The sequence below is a fragment of the Hemiscyllium ocellatum genome, chromosome 26 (assembly GCF_020745735.1).
Source record: "Hemiscyllium ocellatum isolate sHemOce1 chromosome 26, sHemOce1.pat.X.cur, whole genome shotgun sequence".
Lineage (NCBI taxonomy): Eukaryota > Metazoa > Chordata > Chondrichthyes > Orectolobiformes > Hemiscylliidae > Hemiscyllium > Hemiscyllium ocellatum.
The window spans coordinates 53,753,192-53,772,927 of NC_083426.1; the positions used below are offsets into that span (position 1 = coordinate 53,753,192).

Below are 19,736 nucleotides of genomic sequence, written 5' to 3' on the forward strand. Positions count from 1 at the left end.
TTTGTCTCTCTCGGATTTTATTTTCACTGTTTCTTACCTTTTCATCCCTGGAGGAGATGCTCATGGTTATGGTAGACACCCAGGTTTTTTTTTGAGATATGCAATGTTAGGGCAAATTTTACAGGCCCTTGGATGAACATCCATTCTTCATCTGTGCTGATGCCTCCACTCATCAGACCTCTGAGTTTAATATAATAGCACTGTGGAACCCCCTCAGCCTTCGCTTTAGTGTGAACTATCTGTTACTTAATTTGGGATCTGCTTCCTGAACATGCCAAACATCTCTCTTGAGGTATCCTCATTCGTAAGTAGAGTTTCAAATACCCTAACATCTGTTTGCAGTATTACTATGACCTCTGGTGATGGATTTTATTTATACATTGCTCCTGTCACTACACATGATGGAAAATGTAACAGTTTTGTCTTTTAAGCTTCAACTGGACTTTGAGACCTCAGCAGAGTTATGGGCTTAGATGTCCCCTTGGCAGATACAAATCTATCTCCTCTGTTACTACTCCCATACTTACAATAGTGTCCACCTCCAGTCTCTTAAATGTAAAGGGATGATGGTTATCTTCTGTCTTGCTGGAGATGGCTGTTTCATGGTATTTGTGTGGTGCAAATGTTACTTGCCATTTATCAGACCAAGCTGATTGTCCAGGTTTGGCTGCGTTTGGACATGACTGGGAACTGAATAATACGATCATCAGTGAACATTCCTGCATCTGACTTTAGGATGGAGAGAAGGTCATTGATGAAGTTGAAAATGATTGGACCAAGGACTATCCTGAGGAACTCCTGCAGAGAAATCCTGGAGCAGAAATATCAGACCTCCAACAACCCTCTCCTTTGTAACTGATATAACTCCAACCATCAGAGAGATTTCCCCCTCATTCCTTTATGGTTTCTCAATGGCGCATTCCAGCAAATGTGGTCATGATGTCAAGGACAGTCACACTCACCTCACCGCTGAAATTTAGTTCTTTTGTCCATGTTTGAACCAAGGGTGTAATGAAGTCAGGAGCAGAGTGAGTCATCCTGATGAAGGGCTTGTGCCCGAAACGTCGAATTTCCTATTCCTTGGATGCTGCCTGACCTGCTGTGCTTTAACCAGCAACACATTTTCAACTGTGATCTCCAGCATCTGCAGACCTCACTTTTTACTCAGGAGCTGAGTGACCCTGACAGAACCTGAAATAACTCCATGAAGGCTGTTATCCCATCACCAAGTTAACCTTTATTCACACATGTATAGTAGATAACACTAATCTATCAAGCTCCGAGCTGGCTTCAAGAGTGAGCAGAACCTCTGTCATTCCTGTTTATATATGTCAGCCAGGACTCCCTGATTGGGGAATTAACCTGGTCCAATCAGGGAATTCATTCTGTAAGGTCCACCTGGCTGACCTCGTTCCAATCCCTGCAGAACCCAAACTGGATGTTAGTGAGCAGGTTATTACAAAGCAAGTGTGACTTGATAGCGTTGTTTGGTTATCCCTTCCATCACTTTACTGACAACCGAGTTCACAAAGAAGTGAATGAGAAAATGTTTTGGTTGGTGCAAATCTGGTTTCTGTTCTGGCCTAACTAGTCCGTCTCTGTTTTGTTAACAGTTCAAGCTGTTCAGCTATCTGAGATCATGCTGGCAGGCTGTGAGGACCTTTGTCATTGATTTGTGGATGTGAACTGTGAGGCAGCAGTTCTAACTGCTGAGCCACCATGCCACCCTCTTCCTCTTTAGAATCCAAGTTACTAAACAATGATAGTAAATCATGAACTTTCATTACAGGTCTAACCAAGATTCAGTCCAGATTTCACACAATCTCTCCACTTTCCAATCTTAACCAAAACTAATTCTAGAAATTAGTTTGAGCGTTTGGTTTGCTTTTTATAGTTTTATTCATCTATCTCACTGTTTATGATTTATTTGTAGTCTAAGATTTCTGTGTTTGTTGGCCATATTTAGATTTTTATTAACTATTTTTTCCCAAAATGTATTAATTAGCACTTGGTGTTGAAATTCATTTGTCATTTGAAGTCCAGTCTACAAATTTATAAATATTTTCTGGTATATTTTTGTACTTCACTTTTGCATTTTAATTTGTTTTTGCCATTTCTCCCATTCTTTTTGTGCTCCTTAGTCTTGCCCTCCCCTATGGTGTGTGTTTTTAGGGTATGAATCTTTCTTGCTCTGAACTTTTCATCTGTGTCTATATTGATTCACAGAATTTCCTTAGTGTTTGTTCTTACGTTTAGCAATATTTTTATTATACTTCCTTAAATGCCATTTCATATGTTTCCTATTGATGTTCAGCATCATGGTTTGTCAACATTATTGTCATTGTATATTCAGAATTCCCCTACCCATTAGTCTCCCCGAAAGTAATTCACTTTTAGTTTTGCTTTAATCTTGTGAACAAATTTGAGCATACAACCGATGAAGATCACAGTTAACTGATGATGTTTGATCTGAATATGTTCTGTCACCATCACATAGTCAGTACTGATGATTAAATGTGAATTAATTGTTCTTATCTTATGGTTTTAGTGGTGATGTGGCCACCATGCTTGAACGGTTTGGAGGTAAGTGCTTTTATTTTGCACTTGAATATTCTACCAAAAGCTCCTATTATATAACCCGGCATTTTAAAAAAAAAGGCAGAAGATGCTAGAAGTACAGTGCAAGTCAGGTAGCTTGCATGGAGAGAGAAACAATGGATCGGATTGTATATACTGCTGTCCCAGGTGTCAAGCTAACCATCCTCACATCCATCAATGAGCTCATCCATATAATCAGGGGTGGGGTGAATGTTAACCTGTGTCATTTTAAATAAATAATAAAGGGTCAGTTGAGCTTGATAAAGGCTTGGTTATCTCAATAGTAAAAAGTGAGGTCTGCAGATGCTGGAGATCAGAGCTGAAAATGTGTTGCTGGTTAAAGCACAGCAGGTTAGGCAGCATCCGAGGAACAGGAAATTCGACATTTCGGGCCAGAGCCCTTCATCAGGAATAATATCTCAATAGTATGCTGTCCAATTTGTTACAATTGGTGTGGTTGGGGCTACACAGCCTATTTTCTTTTAAAAGGCCAAGAAACGATCTTCAGAAATGCCTGTTTGCATATTGGAGACACTCCCCACCCCCGAAGATAGCACTTCCTTCCTCCCATACTGGATTTTAATACCCACCTCTGCACCCCTTTGCCCCTTCCTAAAATGATCATGCCCTCCTTGCCCAATGCCCCTGACATGTTCTGTCTTACTTCCAGTCCAGGATCCATTGGCGCCTTCATCCTGAGACTGCTGCAGTTTCAGTTGTATTCACTGCCAACCTCTAGTATTATGGGCACTGCAGGAACTGCTGAGAAATCTTGTCACTAAGGGACAAAAATTGCACTCTGTCCTTTGTTAAACCACCCACGTTGTATTATGAGGCTGATGTATTTTCCTCGATTGTAAAGTGACTGACGTTTAAGTTAGGTGTGGGGATTCACACACAAGCAGTCTTGTCCCCACCCAGTAAAAGTTTGCCCATTATTTTGTTTCAGGTTGATGAATTTTCATCAGAATTGTTCTAACAAAAAAACATTAACTTGAAGTGTTAACTCTGCTTCCTTCTCCACAGATACTGCCAGACCTACTGATAACTTCAAGCATTACTTTCAACATCCATTGTAGTTGTTTTTTAACCAATGATGTGTTTTGGTTACAAATGGAAGAATATGATCTTAATTAAAATTGAAATCACTTGATTTCAGAAGAATTAATTGGTCATTGCTATTGAGCTTTAAAGAGATTATCACGATGCTTTCCATTTATTTTTATTTCATTCTTGCAGGTCAGGAGCAGTCACTACATGCTTGTTAAAAGTTATAAGTGATAGTATTTCAAATGATGAAAAACAAGAATTGTGAGCATTTGTAGAATGCCTATAAACACTTGTGTATTAAAGCAGCTGTTTAAAAGATGAGCCAGAGTTTAACATGTGTCAAATGCTAGCCCCATAACTAAGTCTTATGATTCTCCTCCCTAACACGAGCTGACTTGCTTTCCAACCCCTAATCACTAAGGATATAATTAGAAGAAAAAGTACAGGAAATCAAGGGATTAATGCAGATTTCTCCAGCTTTCTCATTTCCCCTCCCCCCACCTCTTCTCAGTCCCAACCCTCAGACTCAGCACCGCCTTCTTGACCTGCAATCTTCTTCCCAACCTCTCCAGCTCCATCCCCTCTCCGGCCTATCACCCTCACCTTAACCTCCTTCCACCTTATTCCCAATGTCCCATCCCCAAGTCCCTCCTCCCTACCTTTTTATCTTAGCCTGCTTGGCACACCCTCCTCATTCCTGAAGAACAGCTTATGCTTGAAACATCGATTCTCCTGTTCCTTTTATGCTGCCTGACCTGCTGTGTTTTTCCAGCAACACATTTTTAAGCTCTGATCTCCAGCATCTGCAGTCCTCACTTTCTCCTACAGGAAATCAAAGCCCAGATGAGCACGGCTGACACCTGAATACAGAAAGCAAAATTCATAAATCTATTTTAGTGATGTTATATCAACCTTAATCTTGTGATCCACTCCAAATTATGTATTTAAAAGCCACAATATCAAAATGGGTAGAAAGAAATTTTGAGAATTTGACCTGAGGTGAGAATAGACAAATCCTTCCTCAGATGGAGAACATTCAATCATACAGTCACACAGCAGAAGAGCAGACCCTTTGGCCCACCATCTCTATGCCAACCAACAAACACCAAACTACACTAATCCATTTACCTGTACTTGGTTTGTGGCCTACTGTACCCCGGCACATAAGAACTAATCCTATGAAATAAATTAGTTATCCATTTCCACTGTTCAATCTTGACAGTTATTCCTTACATCCAGCCTGGAAACATCTTGTCCTTTTGGAGTATTTAATAATTTACCAATAAAACTTCCAAACCTTTATAGCCAGCTATCTGAGTCCTATATAAAAGAGCTCATTGAGCTCAAAAAGCATATCAGCTTTTGCTGCAATTCTGTGCCAAATGTCCAAGGTGGAAAAGCAAATATTTTTAATATTCAAGTCTTACTTTTAATTAACATCATACACGCCATTAATCATCTAATCAAGTCTAAAATATACTCAGCTCATTTAACATGAGTGGGGGTCCACCCTTACTGAGTATATTTGCCTTGATATTCTGAGATTATTTTTAAAGAAGTAGTGGTGACATTCTTGTGGTTGCTTTTTACCAGTTAAATCATAAAACCGAAAATACTACGCCTTGGAGTTGAAGTGCCTGAGCTTTATTTCCTTTGCTTCAGACTTTACGTAGATATTTTCACAAGTAACATTGAAATGAATATTCCTATTAAATTGCGTATATCTCATATTGCCAGTATAAACAGATCAAAGTACTTTAGGATTATTATATAAATGAGGCAGAAGCATTAAAAACACACTGCAAAATTTCAGGCTATTCTTTCTTTTTAACTGTATGATTTTATGCATAAATTCAGCTAATAAAACTAAGTTACCGGGATTTACAGACTGACAATGCTCACAAGCTACAGGTTAAACTGAGATACCCCTTCTCCTTTAGTAGATCTTTGCTCATCAGTGCGCATTTTAAAGTGTAATCTACAAAATTGTGCAAGCTATACAATTTAAAACTTAAGAGGTACATGTAAAACGCTGTTAAGATTCTTACAGTACTGCAGTTCTAGGCTCTATATGATAGGAAAGATGTTGAGTCTATGGAGTGTGCACAGTGCAGGTTCAATACAGTGTTGCCTGGAATGGGGAAATGCAAATATATAGAAACTTGGCTTTCTTTCTAATTTGAACAATACTGGGTGAGATGATCAAAGTGTTTCAAGTGATAAAAAGGTTTGATAGTATGGAAAGAAGCTAACAGTTTCCAACAGAATGGGGGCCTAGAATGTTGAACCAATGATGTGGATGAAATGTGTAAGTTTCTTTACAGGGCTGTGAATTCACAACCAAATTCAAGGATAGATGGATAAAGGAAAGTCATTGGAGCAGGGCAGATAAATGTGATCAGAACCATTTAATTGTGCGGAAAGTAAATGCTGGCACAGCCTGGCTGGCCACAAAAATCTGTTTAAATGTTCTATATAATGATTGTTTGATACTATTCCTCATAACTGGGGTAAAGAACTGAGAATTAAGATGAATATAATCAGTAGCTAACCCTGCCCTTGAATTGAGAACAATGCTAATATTGACAAGTAACTCAAATTTGAGGCATTTCTGGGGCCTTTCATCTGGGATTGGGAGTTCAAAACAAATATATTAGTAGACAAGTTGGTTTTGCAATTTTTCTCGCTTCTTGTTTATTCCTGTGCAGCTGATATTAATAAAGCTATCTTGGCTAAGAAGAAACGACTGGAGGTGTACACGAAATCATCATTAAAGACCAGCAACCAAAAGATAGAACAAGTGTGGAAGGTGCAACAACAAGAAAGGTAATCCAAAGATCTATTTCATTACTTGTTCATTCATCCTGCAAATTTGTATAAAAAATCTAAATGTATGTAGAACTGTCATAAAGAAAGGAATTAGCCCGCATCTCTTCATGGGGTAAAAACAATGACTGCAGATGCTGGAAGCCAGATTCTGGATCAGTAGTGCTGGAAGAGCACAGCAGTTCAGGCAGCATCCAAGGAGCAGCGAAATCGACGTTTTGGGCAAAAGCCCTTCGTCAGGAATAAAGGCAGTGAGCCTGAAGCGTGGAGAGATAAGCTAAAGGAGGGTGGGGGTGGGGAGAAAGTAGCATAGAGCACAATAGGTGAGTGGGGGAGGGGATGAAGGTGATAGGTCAGGGAGGAGAGGGTGGAGTGGATAGGTGGAAAAGGAGATAGGTAGGTAGGACAAGTCATGGGGACAGTGCTGAGCTGGAAGTTTGGAACTAGGGTGAGGTGGAGGAAGGGGAAATGAGGAAACTGTTGAAGTCTACATTGATGCCCTGGGGTTGAAGTGTTCCAAGGCGGAAGATGAGGCGTTATTCCTCCAGGCATCTGGTGGTGAGGGAGCGGCGGTGAAGGAGGCCCAGGACCTCCATGTCCTCGGCAGAGTGGGAGGGGGAGTTGAAATGTTGGGCCACGGGGCGGTGTGGTTGATTGGTGCGGGTGTCCCGGAGATGTTCCCTAAAGCGCTCTGCTAGGAGGCGCCCAGTCTCCCCAATGTAGAGGAGACCACATCGGGAGCAATGGATACAATAAATGATATTAGTGGATGTGCAGGTAAAACTTTGATGGATGTGGAATGCTCCTTTAGGGCCTTGGATAGAGGTGAGGGAGGAGGTGTGGGCGCAGGTTTTACAGTTCCTGCGGTGGAAGGGGAAAGTGCCAGGATGGGAGGGTGGGTTGTTGGGGGGCATGGACCTGACCAGGTATTCACGGAGGGAACGGTCTTTGTGGAAGGCGGAAAGGGGTCGGAGGGAAATATGTCCCTGGTGGTGGGGTCTGTTTGGAGGTGGCGGAAATGTCGTCGGATGATTTGGTTTATGCGAAGGTTTGTAGGGTGGAAGGTGAGCACCAGGGGCGTTTTGTCCTCGTTACGGTTGGAGGGGTGGGGTCTGAGGGCGGAGGTGCAGGATGTGGACGAGATGCGTTGGAGGGCATCTTTAACCATATGGGAAGGGAAATTGCGGTCTCTAAAGAAGGAGGCCATCTGGTGTGTTCTGTGGTGGAACTGGCCCTCCTGGGAGCAGATACGGCAAAGGCGGAGGATTTGTGAATATGGGATGGCATTTTTACAAGAGATAGGGTGGGAAGAGGTGTAATCCAGGTAGCTGTGGGAGTCGGTGGGTTTGTAAAAAATGTCAGTGTCAAGTCGGTCGTCATTAATGGAGATGGAGAGGTCCAGGAAGGGGAGGGAGGTGTCAGAGATGGTCCAGGTAAATTTAAGGTCAGGGTGGAATGTGTTGGTGAAGTTGATGAATTGCTCAACCTCCTTGCAGGAGCACGAGGTGGCGCCAATGCAGTCATCAGTGTAGCAGAGGAAGAGGTGGGGAGTGGTACCGGTGTATTAAGGAAGATCAACTGTTCTACGTAGCCAACAAAGAGACAGGCATCGCTGGGGCCCATACGTGTGCCCATGGCTACCCCTTTGGTCTGGAGGAAGTGGGAGGATTCGAAGTAGAAATTGTTAAGGGTGAGGACCAGTTCGGCCAAACAAATGAGAGTGTCGGTGGAAGGGTACTGTTGGGGATGTCTGGAGAGGAAGAAACGGAGGGCTTAGAGGTCCTGGTCATGGTGGATGGAGGTGTAGAGGAATTGGATATCCATGGTGAAGGTGAGGCGTTGGGGGCCGGGGAAACGGAAGTCTTGGAGGAGGTGGAGGGCGTGGGTGGTGTCTCGAATGTATGTGGGGAGTTCCTGCACTAGGGGGGATAGGACAGTGTCGAGGTAGGTAGACATGAGTTCAGTGGGGCAGGAGCATGCTGAGACAATGGGTCAGCCAGGGTGGTCAGGCTTGTGGATCTTGGGAAGGAGGTAGAACCGGGCAGTGCGGGGTTCCCGGTCTATGAGGTTGGAAGCTGTGGGTGGGAGATCTCCTGAGGTGATGAGGTTCTGTATGCCACTTGTTTTATCCTGTGCTTGGATTATGGAACATATCCCACTGTTTCAATGCTCTACCACATAGTTCTGATCTCAAGGAAACCTCTAATCAAAGCCAGAAGGTTCTGCAATTAAGTGTGATTGTATAGGGGATGTTACAACACTATTAAACTAGTTTAACTAGATTGAGTTAGATACCTGATGTCAGTAGGGTTCATTATGTTTAGCTGCCTCCAAGCAAAACTGCTAGGAATCCACGTAATCATAGTCTCAAGTGCAAAGACAAAATACAGCAGATGCTATAAATCTGAAATAATAACAAAAAAAGGTATGAGGTTGTGAACTTGAAAGATCACAGTTTCTCTCCACAGATGCTGCCTGAACTGCTGAGGTTTTCCAACATATTTGATTTATTTCTCAGCAAAGGTTTTGTATGCTCCCTGAGATGCTAAACCTCTTCAAACATGTTTACCTAAATTTAGAGAATTTGCTGCAGATGGGTAGTTGGTAAACTTTAGACCTTTTTTTTATTCCTCAGAGTTTATGTAGAGATAACATTGGGAACTAACTGTACAATTGAATAATGATCATTGAGTTAGGGCTATCTCTTAGAACACTTACTTGGAGCAGAATGAGTAAAATCCTAACACTAGTGTAAATGTACCTCCTTTGGTTTCATCAGTGAGCTAGTCAGGATAGGTCAATCAAGACTGCAGATTTATATTGCTTAGATTTAGGACTTTCACAGATGAGGTTAGTTAACTATCTTTGTGTCAGACAGAGTATTCTGAAGTCAATTCAGTTCCAAAGTACTTTCTCCCCTCGTTCTCTTCCTCCAGTAATAAAAAAGGAGTAATGGTTTCATCAAGAGAATAGGGATGGGAATGATGTCATGTTGTCACTGGAGTGTGCTCTGATGTCAATGGGTTTGAATCCCACCAAGACGGGTGGTGGAATGTGAATTTAGTTAATAAATCTGGGATTAAAAGCTAGCGTAATGGCGACCCATGAAACCATTGTCAATTGTTATAAAAACTCTTTTTGTTCACTGATGTTCTTTAGGGAAGGAAAATTAGAATACTTACAGTGTGGAAACAGGCCCTTCGGCCCAATAAGTCCACACCGACCTGCCGAAGCGCAACCCACCCATTCCCCTAAATTTACACCTTTTACCTAACACTACGGGCAATTTAGCATGGCCAATTCACCTGACCTGCACATCTTTGGACTGTGGGAGGAAACCGGAGCACCCAGAGGAAACCCACGCAGACACGGGGAGAACGTGCAAACTCCACACAGTCAGTCGCCTGAGGCGGGAAATGAAACCAGGTCTCTGGCGCTGTGAGGCAACAGTGCTAACCACTGTGCCACCGTGCCGCCCACAATCTGTCTTCCTACCTGGTCTGGCCTATATTTGACTCCAGATTCACAACAATGTGGGTGACTCTTAAATGCCCTTTGAAAAGGTTTGCCAAGCCACTTAGTTGCATTTGATGAAAGGAGCAAAATCAAATGGACCACTTGGCATCAACCATGGCATTGGAAACAACAAGATTCACCAGCAAATGCCCGTCCAAACTGAACACCATCCTGACTTGGAATTATGTCACTGTTGCTGAGTCAAATTCCTGAAACTCCCTCCCTAACACCCCTGTGAATGTACCTATGGTTCAAGAGGTGGTTCCCTATCGCCTTCTCAATGCAATTACTGAAGGATAATAAATGCTGGGCTGAGCCAGGAATGCCCATATCTTATGAGTGATTAAAAAATGTAGTCAAGGTTTGGTACTCGCTACCTGAAAGATGGTAGATGCTAAAACTCTACATATTTTGAAACCTGGAATGCTTTAACCTCTTGAGATACGAATCAAAAACTGGAAACTGGTAGTAGGATGGATAAGTCTCATCCAGTCAACACAGGTTTATGGGCTGAGTGGTCTTCTGTGCTGTAAAATGTCTACGGCTCTTTCATATGGATGACAGTGCATCCTCCTGTATACTTTGAGAATCAATATTACAACATTATCAAAAACAATTCAGACTTCTGATAGAATTGATATTCTCAGTGAGCAACAGGAATGGCAAATGGTGAAATCTGAGGTTGTTTAAATGGCCAGGCTTATTATTTGAAACTATAATAATGCAGAATTTTACCCTCTCTGAAGGGCAAAAGTAATGAAGAGTTTGGTGAAAAAGTAGGGAGAGAATGGTTTTAAGAAATCAGATTCTCAACATAGAGATAAATTTTCTCGAGTTTCCTCCAAACACTTAATGGTGACTTCAGAATCACATTCTTGAGTAGCAACAGTAGTGTGTCCACACTTTTACATCTCATTCCAGACCCAACTTCTCCTTTTTACAACCCACTTTTGATTCTCTCTTCCACCAAGTAACTAGACAATACAGATTCTTCACTGATAAAATAGTCTGCTCCTGGCATTAGCAACTTGCTGATTATCTGTCCTGGTTATCATGTCCCTGCTTTTACTGTACAGTGTCCCTGTATGCTTCATAGCTGCCATCCTCTTTGACGGTGCGTTCTCATAACTCTAGCTCGACAAACTACCAGTCTCAACACCAAGCCAGGCAGCACTTAGGTCCTTCACTACTTGAATTTGGAGATGCTGGATGCCATGTATCTCACGTATCGACTCATATTGAAATATGATTAGATTAGATTACTTACAGTGTAGAAACAGGCCCTTCGGCCTAACACGTCCACACCGACCCGCCGAAGTGCAACCCCCCAGGCTCATTCCCTTACATTTTTCCCTTCACCTAACACTATGGGCAATTTAGCATGGCCAATCCACCTAACCTGCACATTTTTGGACAGTGGGAGGAAACCGGAGCACCCGGAGGAAACCCACGCAGACACGGGGAGAATGTGCAAACTCCTCACAGCCAGTCGCCTGAGGCAGGCAATGAACCCGGGTCTCTGGTGCTGTGAGGCAGCAGTGCTAGGCGCTGTGAGGCAGCAGTGCTAACCACTGTGCCACCGTGCCGCCCGTGAAACCCATTGGTTTTATGCTGATGTGGATATGCACATCCTATGGAAGTACTGCCACATTCAATCAAGGAACTTGTCCAATTACACACTGGATTGGCCATGTTTAAAACTGCAGGCCTACTGCTGCTAAGTTCATCGGTGCTGGTGCTGCTACTGTTGGAGTGGCAGGCTCTGGTGCTGGTATTGGGACGGTATTCGGCAGCTTGATCATTGGTTATGCCAGGAACCCTTCCCTGAAACAACAGCTTTTCTCTTATGCCATCTTGGGATTTGCCCTGTCTGAAGCTATGGGTCTCTTCTGTCTGATGGTTGCCTTCCTGATCCTGTTTGCCATGTAAATTCCTGTGGGAGAATCCGGAAGATGGCTGGGGAAGAGTAAATTATTGTAGTGTGTGGCTTTGGCCTCTGTCACCACGAAGTATTGAAATAGGATTATTTTTTCAATCCAATTGTGTAAGATCTCTTCTGATTTAATAGCGCAGGAGTCACTGAATAAAATGGTTAAACAAGAAATAAAACTGCAGGCCAACTGCAAGCAATCTGGATATTATAAGTGGGTCAGTCCTGGTGTCGTTGAGATACCAGCCAAGAAGTGAGCCAGTTTTTCCTACAGTGAGAAAAAGGAAGGGATTGAGAATGATTCAAATGGATGCAAAAATAGTTGTGGACATATATTGGCAGGAGAATGGTGAGGAGTCCCTAATGAATGAGTAGGAAGTACACTGAGCAGACAGTGTTAGTAGTTTAGGAGAATAAGATGGCTGTGGGTCCTTGAGTTGGTTGTCTTTCATTCATTCATGGCTTGGGGGTATCATTGGCTGGCCCAGCATTTATTACCCATCTGTGGTAGCCCTTGAGAAGGTGGTGTTGAACTGCCGTCTTAAACCACTGCAGTCTGGGATCAGATTTTATACACATAGATGAAACTCTTTGTAGTTCAGTGCTCTCTGTTTTCCAAATAGATTGGCGTGGTTCAAGAAGGCAACGAAGGATGGGTAATGACACCCACATGCTGTGAGTGAATTTTTGAGAAAAATTCCACTTACTATTGATGTTTTGACCCAACAACACTGAAGGAAGGGAGATATATTTTCCTGTCAAAATGGTGAGTGGCTTGGAGGGATCTTGCATGTGTTCAGTTTATCTACTGATCATGTCCTCCGAGATAGTGGTCATCGGTTTGTGAGATGCTGTCTAAAGAGCCTTGCTAAATGTGTGCATTGCTTTTATTAGATTGTGTTATACTGCTGTTACTGAGTTTTGGAGCAAATATTTGTGGATATGGTGAGAATCATATGGGCAGCTTTGTACTGTGTGATGTCAAGCTTCTTGAATATTATTGGAACTGCTCTTATTCAGGAAAGGAGTGACTGTTCAATCATACCTCTGACTTGTGCCTTATAGATGGAGGACAACCTCTGAGGAGTCAGGAGGTGAATACTTGTGGGATTCCTAGCCTCTGACTTGCTTTTGTAGCCACAGTACTTATATAAGTAATGCATTTCAGCTTCATGTCAGTGGTAACCCCCAGGATGTTAATAGTGAGGGATTTAGTGATAGTGATGCCCTTGAATGCCAAGAGGCAGTGGTTAGATGGTCTCTTATTAGAGATGGTCATTGCCTGGCATTTGTGTAGTGCAAATCTTACCTGGCAGTCTTCAACTCAACAAGGCTGAAGTGGGTACAGCAGATGCTGGAGATTAGATTAGAGTGGTGCTGGAAAAGCACAGCAGGTCAGGCAGCATCCAAGGAGCAAGAAAATCAACGTTTCGGGCAAAAGCCCTTCATCACTTTTCAGCTCAAGCCTGGATTTAATTGTGGTTTCGCTAGGAAACTACCCTGAAAACCCTGTGCAGAGATATCCTTGAGCTGAGATAACTGAACCTGGAGAATTCTTTACCACAGCGGGCTGGATCATTACCTATTTTCAAAGCAGAAATGAGAGAATCGGGAGTTACGGAGAATAGGAAAGTGGATTTGAAGGTTGTCAAATCAGCCCTGACTTGTTGAATGGATGAGCAGACTGGATAGACTGAATGGCTTGGTCCTGCTCCTGCGTATTATGATGATTAGATGTGGCTGAACTAATTTCACTGCCTCACTAAAAGTACCTTCCACCTCTGGCCTGTCATTTCTGCGCATGTCTTTTATTTGACACTTTGCCTATTAGATGTTCTTGCAGTAATAAACTCCTATTTTAAGTGATTGACATTTTATTGTTAATACTGAAAACATTTTGGATCTCTCTACTAACAGTAAGCTATGTAGATCACACTGTTCTCTCCAACAAGATTATTTATAAATCTCAACTTCAATCCTGAGCAGAACAATTTTTATTCACTTGTGGGAAATGGGCATTGCTGGCTGGCCAGCATTTATTATTCATCTCTAGTTGCCCTTAAGGTGGTAGTGAACTGACTTCTTGAACCACTGCAATCCATATGTTGTAGATAGAAGCCCAATACTGTTAGGGAATTCCAGCAATTTGAGTCAGCGACATATATCCCCAAGTAAGGTTAGTGTGTGCTTAGAGGGAAACTTGCAAGTGGTAGTGTTCCCAAGTATCTGCTGGCCTTGCCTTCTAGATGAAAGTGGGCATGAGTTTAGTATTTGCTGCCAAGAATCTTGAGTGAATTTCTGCATTGTTTCATCTAGATAGTACACATTGCAGTGACTGAGCATTGGTGGTGATGGGAGTGGATATTTGTGAATGCATTGCCAATCAAACGGGCTGCTTTGTCCTGAATAGTGTCAAGTTCCTTGAGTGTTGTTGGAGGTATGCGCATTCAAGCAACTGGAGAATATTCCATCACAGTCCAGAGTTGTACCTTGTAGATGGTAGAAAGGCTTTGTGAGTCATGAGGTGAGTTACTTGTTGAATACTCCTGGCCTTTGATCTGCTTTAGTAGCCATTGTATTATTATTATTTGGTGAGCCAAGTTGAGTTTCTGGTTAATAGTAATCTCCCTAGATGTCGATAGTGGAGCATTAAATGATAATAATGCTATTGAATGTCATGAGATGACAGTTATATTCAGTCTTATTGGAAATGTTCATTGCCTGGCATTTATATGGCGTAAATGTTACTTGCCACTAGTCAGCTCAAGCCTGGATATTGTCCAGACATTGTTACATTTGAACATAGACTGTTTCAGTGTCTGAGTCGTCGTGAGCAGTGCTGAATATGGTGCAATCATCAGCGAACACTTCCAAACTTATAAGAGAGAGAAATGGCTGAAGGTGGTTGGGCCTAGAACACTACCCTGAGGAAGTCCTGCAGAAATGTCCTGGAGCTGAAATGACGGACCTCCAATAACCACAACAATCTTCCCATGTGCCAGGTATGACTCCAATCAGCAGAGACCTTTACTTGATTCCCATTGATTCCAGTTTATTAGGGCTCTTTGATGTCACACTCCACCAAATGCAACCTTTATGCCAATGGCTGTCACCCTCAGCTCCCCTCCATGTTTGAACCAAGGCTGTAATGAGGTCAGGAGCTCAGTGGCATGGTGGAATCGAAACTGGGCATCGCTGAATAGGTGCTGCTTCACAACACTGTTGATTACTCCTGCCTTCACTTTGCTGAATTTTATGCATGGGACATACCTAAATAATTTTCTACATTCTCAGATACATGCTAATATTGCAGTTGCACTGGAGCAGCTTGGCTAGGGGTGAAGCACGTTGTGGAGCACAGGTCTTTAGTACCATTGCCAGAATGTCGTCAGGGCCATAGCCTTTGCAGTATGCAGTGCCTCCAATGATTTCTTGATATCACGTGGAGTGAATTGAATTGGCTGAAGATTGGCATCTGTGATGCTGGGGATACTAGCTGAGGATTGTTGCACATGCTTCGGTCTTACCTTTTGCACAAATGTACTGAGAACGACAGAGATTAGATCTGATCTGTTGGTTGTGGGATTGTTTAGTTCTGCTTATTACTTGCTGCTTATGCTGTTTGGCATGCAAGGAGTCCTGTTTGGTAGCTTCACCAGGCGGTCATCTCATTTTTGTATCTGCTGGCCATGCCTTCTAGAGCAGCTCCTGGCTTGCCCTCTTGCATTCTCTGTTGAACCAAGGTTGATCCCCTGGCTTGATAGCACTGATAGAGTGGGAGATAAGCTGGGCAGTAAGGTTGTAAGTTGTGTTGAAGTATAAGTCTATTGTTGGAAGCCCTCGGGGATTCATGGATGCCCAATTTTGAGTTGTTAGATCTGTTCAGAGTCTTTCTAATTTAGCACAGTGATAGTGCCATACAACAAGATGTATTTTCAATTTGAAGATGGAATTTCATCTTCCCAAGGATTGTGCACTTGTCACTGTTACCAATATTGTCACAGACAAATGCATCTGCAGTAGGCAGATTGGTGAGGATGAGGTCAAGTGTGTTTTTTTTTCCCTCTTGTTAGTTCACCATCTGCCACAGATCTAATCTGGCATCTATGTTCAAAGATTGCACTTTGTTCAATGTTGGATGACAAGTCACTTGGGAAAAATGCAAGAATTCTTTTCCCTGTTTCCTTCATTCTGGGATGCAGCACTATACCTGTTCCACATTGGTTACCCCTTTTCAGAAATTCAATCTGATTGGAATTTGTGTCATTTTGCTGTGAGTTTCATCCCCCATCCACCTTTCTTAGTTTGGCCTTGCTTGAAATAATGTCAGTGGGAAGGGATGATCATACTTCATGCTTGTAAAATCATAGGGGACATGGATAAAATGAATAGCAAATGTCTTTTCCCTAGGTTGGGGAATTCAAAACTGGAGGGGAAAGATTAAAAAGGAACCTGAGGGGCAACGTTTTCACACAGGGGTTTGCACATATGGAATGAACTGCCAGAGGAAGTGGAGGATGCAGTGCAGTTACATTTAAAAGACATTTGGACAGGTATATGAATAGGCAATGGGCCAAACCCAGGCAAGTGGCTAGAGAAGAAATTGCGGAGCCCTGGCTGATATTTTTGCATCATGGTTAGCCACGGGTGAGGTCCTGGAAGACAGGAGGGTAGTGAATGTTGCGGCATTACATATGAAGGGCTGCAAAGAAATACCTGGGAAGTATAGACAAGTAAGTACCTTGAGAAGATGATGAGGAGTAAGATGTACATGCATTTGGAAAGACAGGGTTTGATTAGGAGTAGTCTGCATGGCTTTGTGTATGGGAGATCATGCCTTATACATTTGTTAGACTTTCTTGATGAGGTGACTAGGAAGGTTGACGAGGTCAGGATGGGTAGACATAGTCTATACAGATCTTAGTAAGGCCTTTGATAAGGTTCCGCGTGGTAGGCTGCTCTGGAAGGTTAGTTTGCATAGGATCTAGGAGGAACTGGCAAATTGGATACACAATTGGCTTGGTGGTAGAAAGCAGAGGGTAATAATGGAAGGTTGCTTGTCGGGCTGGAGGCCTGTGACTAGTGGTGTACCTCAGGTTTGGTGCTGGGCCCATCGCTGTTTGTTATCTATATCAATGATTTGGACAAGAATGTTCAAGGCACGATTAGTAAGTTTGCGGATGACACTAAAATTGGAGGTATTGTGGACAGTGAGGAAGGTTCTCAGAATTTGCAGCACGACCTTGATCAGCTGAGAAATGGCAAATGAATTTTAATATAGATAAATGTGAGGCCTTGCATTTTGCAAAGTCAAATAGGAGAAGTCAGGTAGGAGATTTATGGTGAATGTAGGGCCTTAAGGAGTGTAGTGGAACAGAGAGACCTTCAGGTGCACGGTTTTCAGAAAGTGGAGTCCCAGGTAGACAGGGCAGTGAAGAAGGCTGTTGGCACACTGGCCTTCAGTCAGGGCATTGAATATAGAGATTGGGAATTGTTGCCGTTGTACAGGACGTTGGTGAGGCTGCACTTGGAGTAATGTGTTCAGTTTTGGTCGTCTTGCTATGGGAAGGATGTTATTAAAATGGAAAGAGTGCAGAAGAAATTTACAAGGACGTTGCCTGTACTCGAGTCTGAGTTATAGGGAGAGGTTAGACAAGCTAGGGCATTTTTCTTTAGAGCATAGGAGACTAAGGGGGTCTTAGAGGTGTATAAGATCATAAGAGGCATGGATAGGATGAATGCAGTCAGTCTTTTTCTCAGGGTTGCAGAATCGAGGAATAGAAAGGGAATCCGTTTAAGGTTAGAAGGGTAAGAATAAAAAGGAATCTGAGACGCAACATTTTTACATGGAGCATGGTATGCATATGGGATGAGCTGTCAGTGGTAGTGGTTGTGGCATGTACATTAACAATATTTAAAAGATATTTGGACAAATACGAGGATAGGAAAGGTTTAGAAGGATACGAGCCAAGTACAGGGAAGTGGAGTTAGCATGGATTGACATTTTGGTCAGGCTGGACCAGCTTAGGCTGGAGGGTCTGTTTGACTCTTTGACTATGAAAGTTCCAGACCAGAAGTGTCTAGTTACACTGCTGAAGGAATTATTTAAAGTTGAGAAAGTCTTAAGCTCAGTTATTGACTGACCAAGGAAGAGGCAAGCAAACTCTCAAGGCTGGGAATTGAAAGAAACAGATTAACCTATAGATTTGATAGAAGAGAAAACTCATGATAGTTTTTGTGATAGATGGGTTGTATATTTGCCATATGTTTTCAAACCTTTCAAATTGTGTTATACATGAATAACCTGTTTTTTTTTTCTTTTATCTGGTAAACTTTTATTTTTAAAACTAAATCTACACTGTGTTTGTGTTTCAGTGAAAGACAACTTTATCAAATAAAGAAAATCAAAATATAATCTGTCAAACCTGATGTTAAACTGGGATACGAGTTGTCCACTAATAACATCAGTTGGGAACATAATATATATTGTCAGTTAACTAAAAAGTTGAAGAGTTAATGTAGGAGTGATATGTTATTCCTGTAAAGGATATTGCTAGGAAAAGAGTTGAATTTTTTTTTAAGGTTTATGTTGTGATCTTTCTAAATTTTCATATGTGTATCTTTGATTATTTATTTTGTACAATGACTGATGTTTTTTTAATCAAAGAACATTGGCAGCCTTTTGTGAGCTTCACGTTACAAATAAACATATGATCTGTCAAGTCAGGTTTCACTCTAAGATTTGACTTGTTCAGTATCACCACCATCTGCAATCATAACAATGTAAACACAAAGAAGTCAGCAGTGCACAATGGGGCACAGCTGTCAGACATGGGGCCAGAGGAGAGGGATGACAGGCAGGAAGGACATAGCGGTCTCACCCCAGTATAGGATGTATGTTTGGATTGCTGAGGAAGGAGTTACCTTGAGATGACTTAGAATCATTGCTGCAAGAAAGTATAGTTCTCTAGGTAGGCTGTTACAGAGATTTGTGCTAAAGACCTTATAGTTCACAGCATTGCTCACTATGCCTGCCAGTAACTGTCAAAGTTCACTATGTTTTAAACTTATTCCCTTCTGGCTCCTTCGAAGGATTGATTGAGGACCTTGGTGGAATCTCGTGATCTGCTGCACACTGCATCCTGATGATAGATGATGCCCTATTTTCCAGAGCTGGCTTGGGTATTAAATTCTCGATAGGTGCAGCTTCCCAGAGCAAAATACTGCAGTTTCTGGAAATCTAAAACAAACATAAAGAATGGTGGAGAATCTCAGCAGGTCTGACCGCGTCTATGGAGAAACATTTTATGTCAGTCTGACTGATGGCCAGTTGTAGTAGTCATACCAGATTCGAAACATTAATCTGTTTTTCTGTCCATAGACGCTGCCGCACCTGCTGAGTTTCTCCAGCATTCTTTTTGCTTGTTTCTCTCAGGAACAGAGTTGATTTTGACTTCACCACTGAATTATTCCATACTAGGTATCATTGATTCCTCTGATATAGCCATTAACACCCAGTGATCAGTTAATCCATCAACATTCAGAGTATTTCTACTCCCTAAGTATTCAATTTGTCGGTGACCATATCAAAAGCTTCCAACACGCACATGCTCGCTATTCTGGCAGATGTCATAACTACTACATCCTCTGATGCTCCAAGCAGCTGCTGATTTTTGCTCCATTTCCCAAACTCCATGAATGAATCCTAGGAGCCAAGGGATATCCTTTGAAAAGATGGCTATTGACTCTTCTATGAGAGCTTGTGACAGAGGCACTGTAACTGAACCAGGCTGCTTGATAGGACAACTATTGAGTC

At 42.3% G+C, this 19,736-nt stretch overlaps 2 protein-coding genes across 3 annotated transcripts in view; both read left to right on the top strand.

Annotated features, from left to right (window-relative positions):
- sycp3 (synaptonemal complex protein 3) overlaps positions 1-19,736 on the top strand; it is a 95,261-nt gene that overhangs the window by 50,152 nt on the left and 25,373 nt on the right. For both annotated transcript variants that reach the window (XM_060845220.1, XM_060845221.1), the window contains exons 4-5: positions 2,549-2,583; positions 6,357-6,474. In XM_060845220.1, coding sequence (XP_060701203.1) covers positions 2,549-2,583; positions 6,357-6,474 — 153 coding nt within the window. The remainder of the gene's footprint in view (positions 1-2,548; positions 2,584-6,356; positions 6,475-19,736) is intronic.
- LOC132828070 (ATP synthase F(0) complex subunit C1, mitochondrial) lies at positions 6,585-12,099 on the top strand. Its single transcript, XM_060844983.1, has 2 exons — positions 6,585-6,589; positions 11,697-12,099. Exons 1-2 carry the CDS (start codon positions 6,585-6,587, stop codon positions 11,917-11,919), a joined length of 228 nt encoding a protein of 75 aa, XP_060700966.1. The 3' UTR covers positions 11,920-12,099.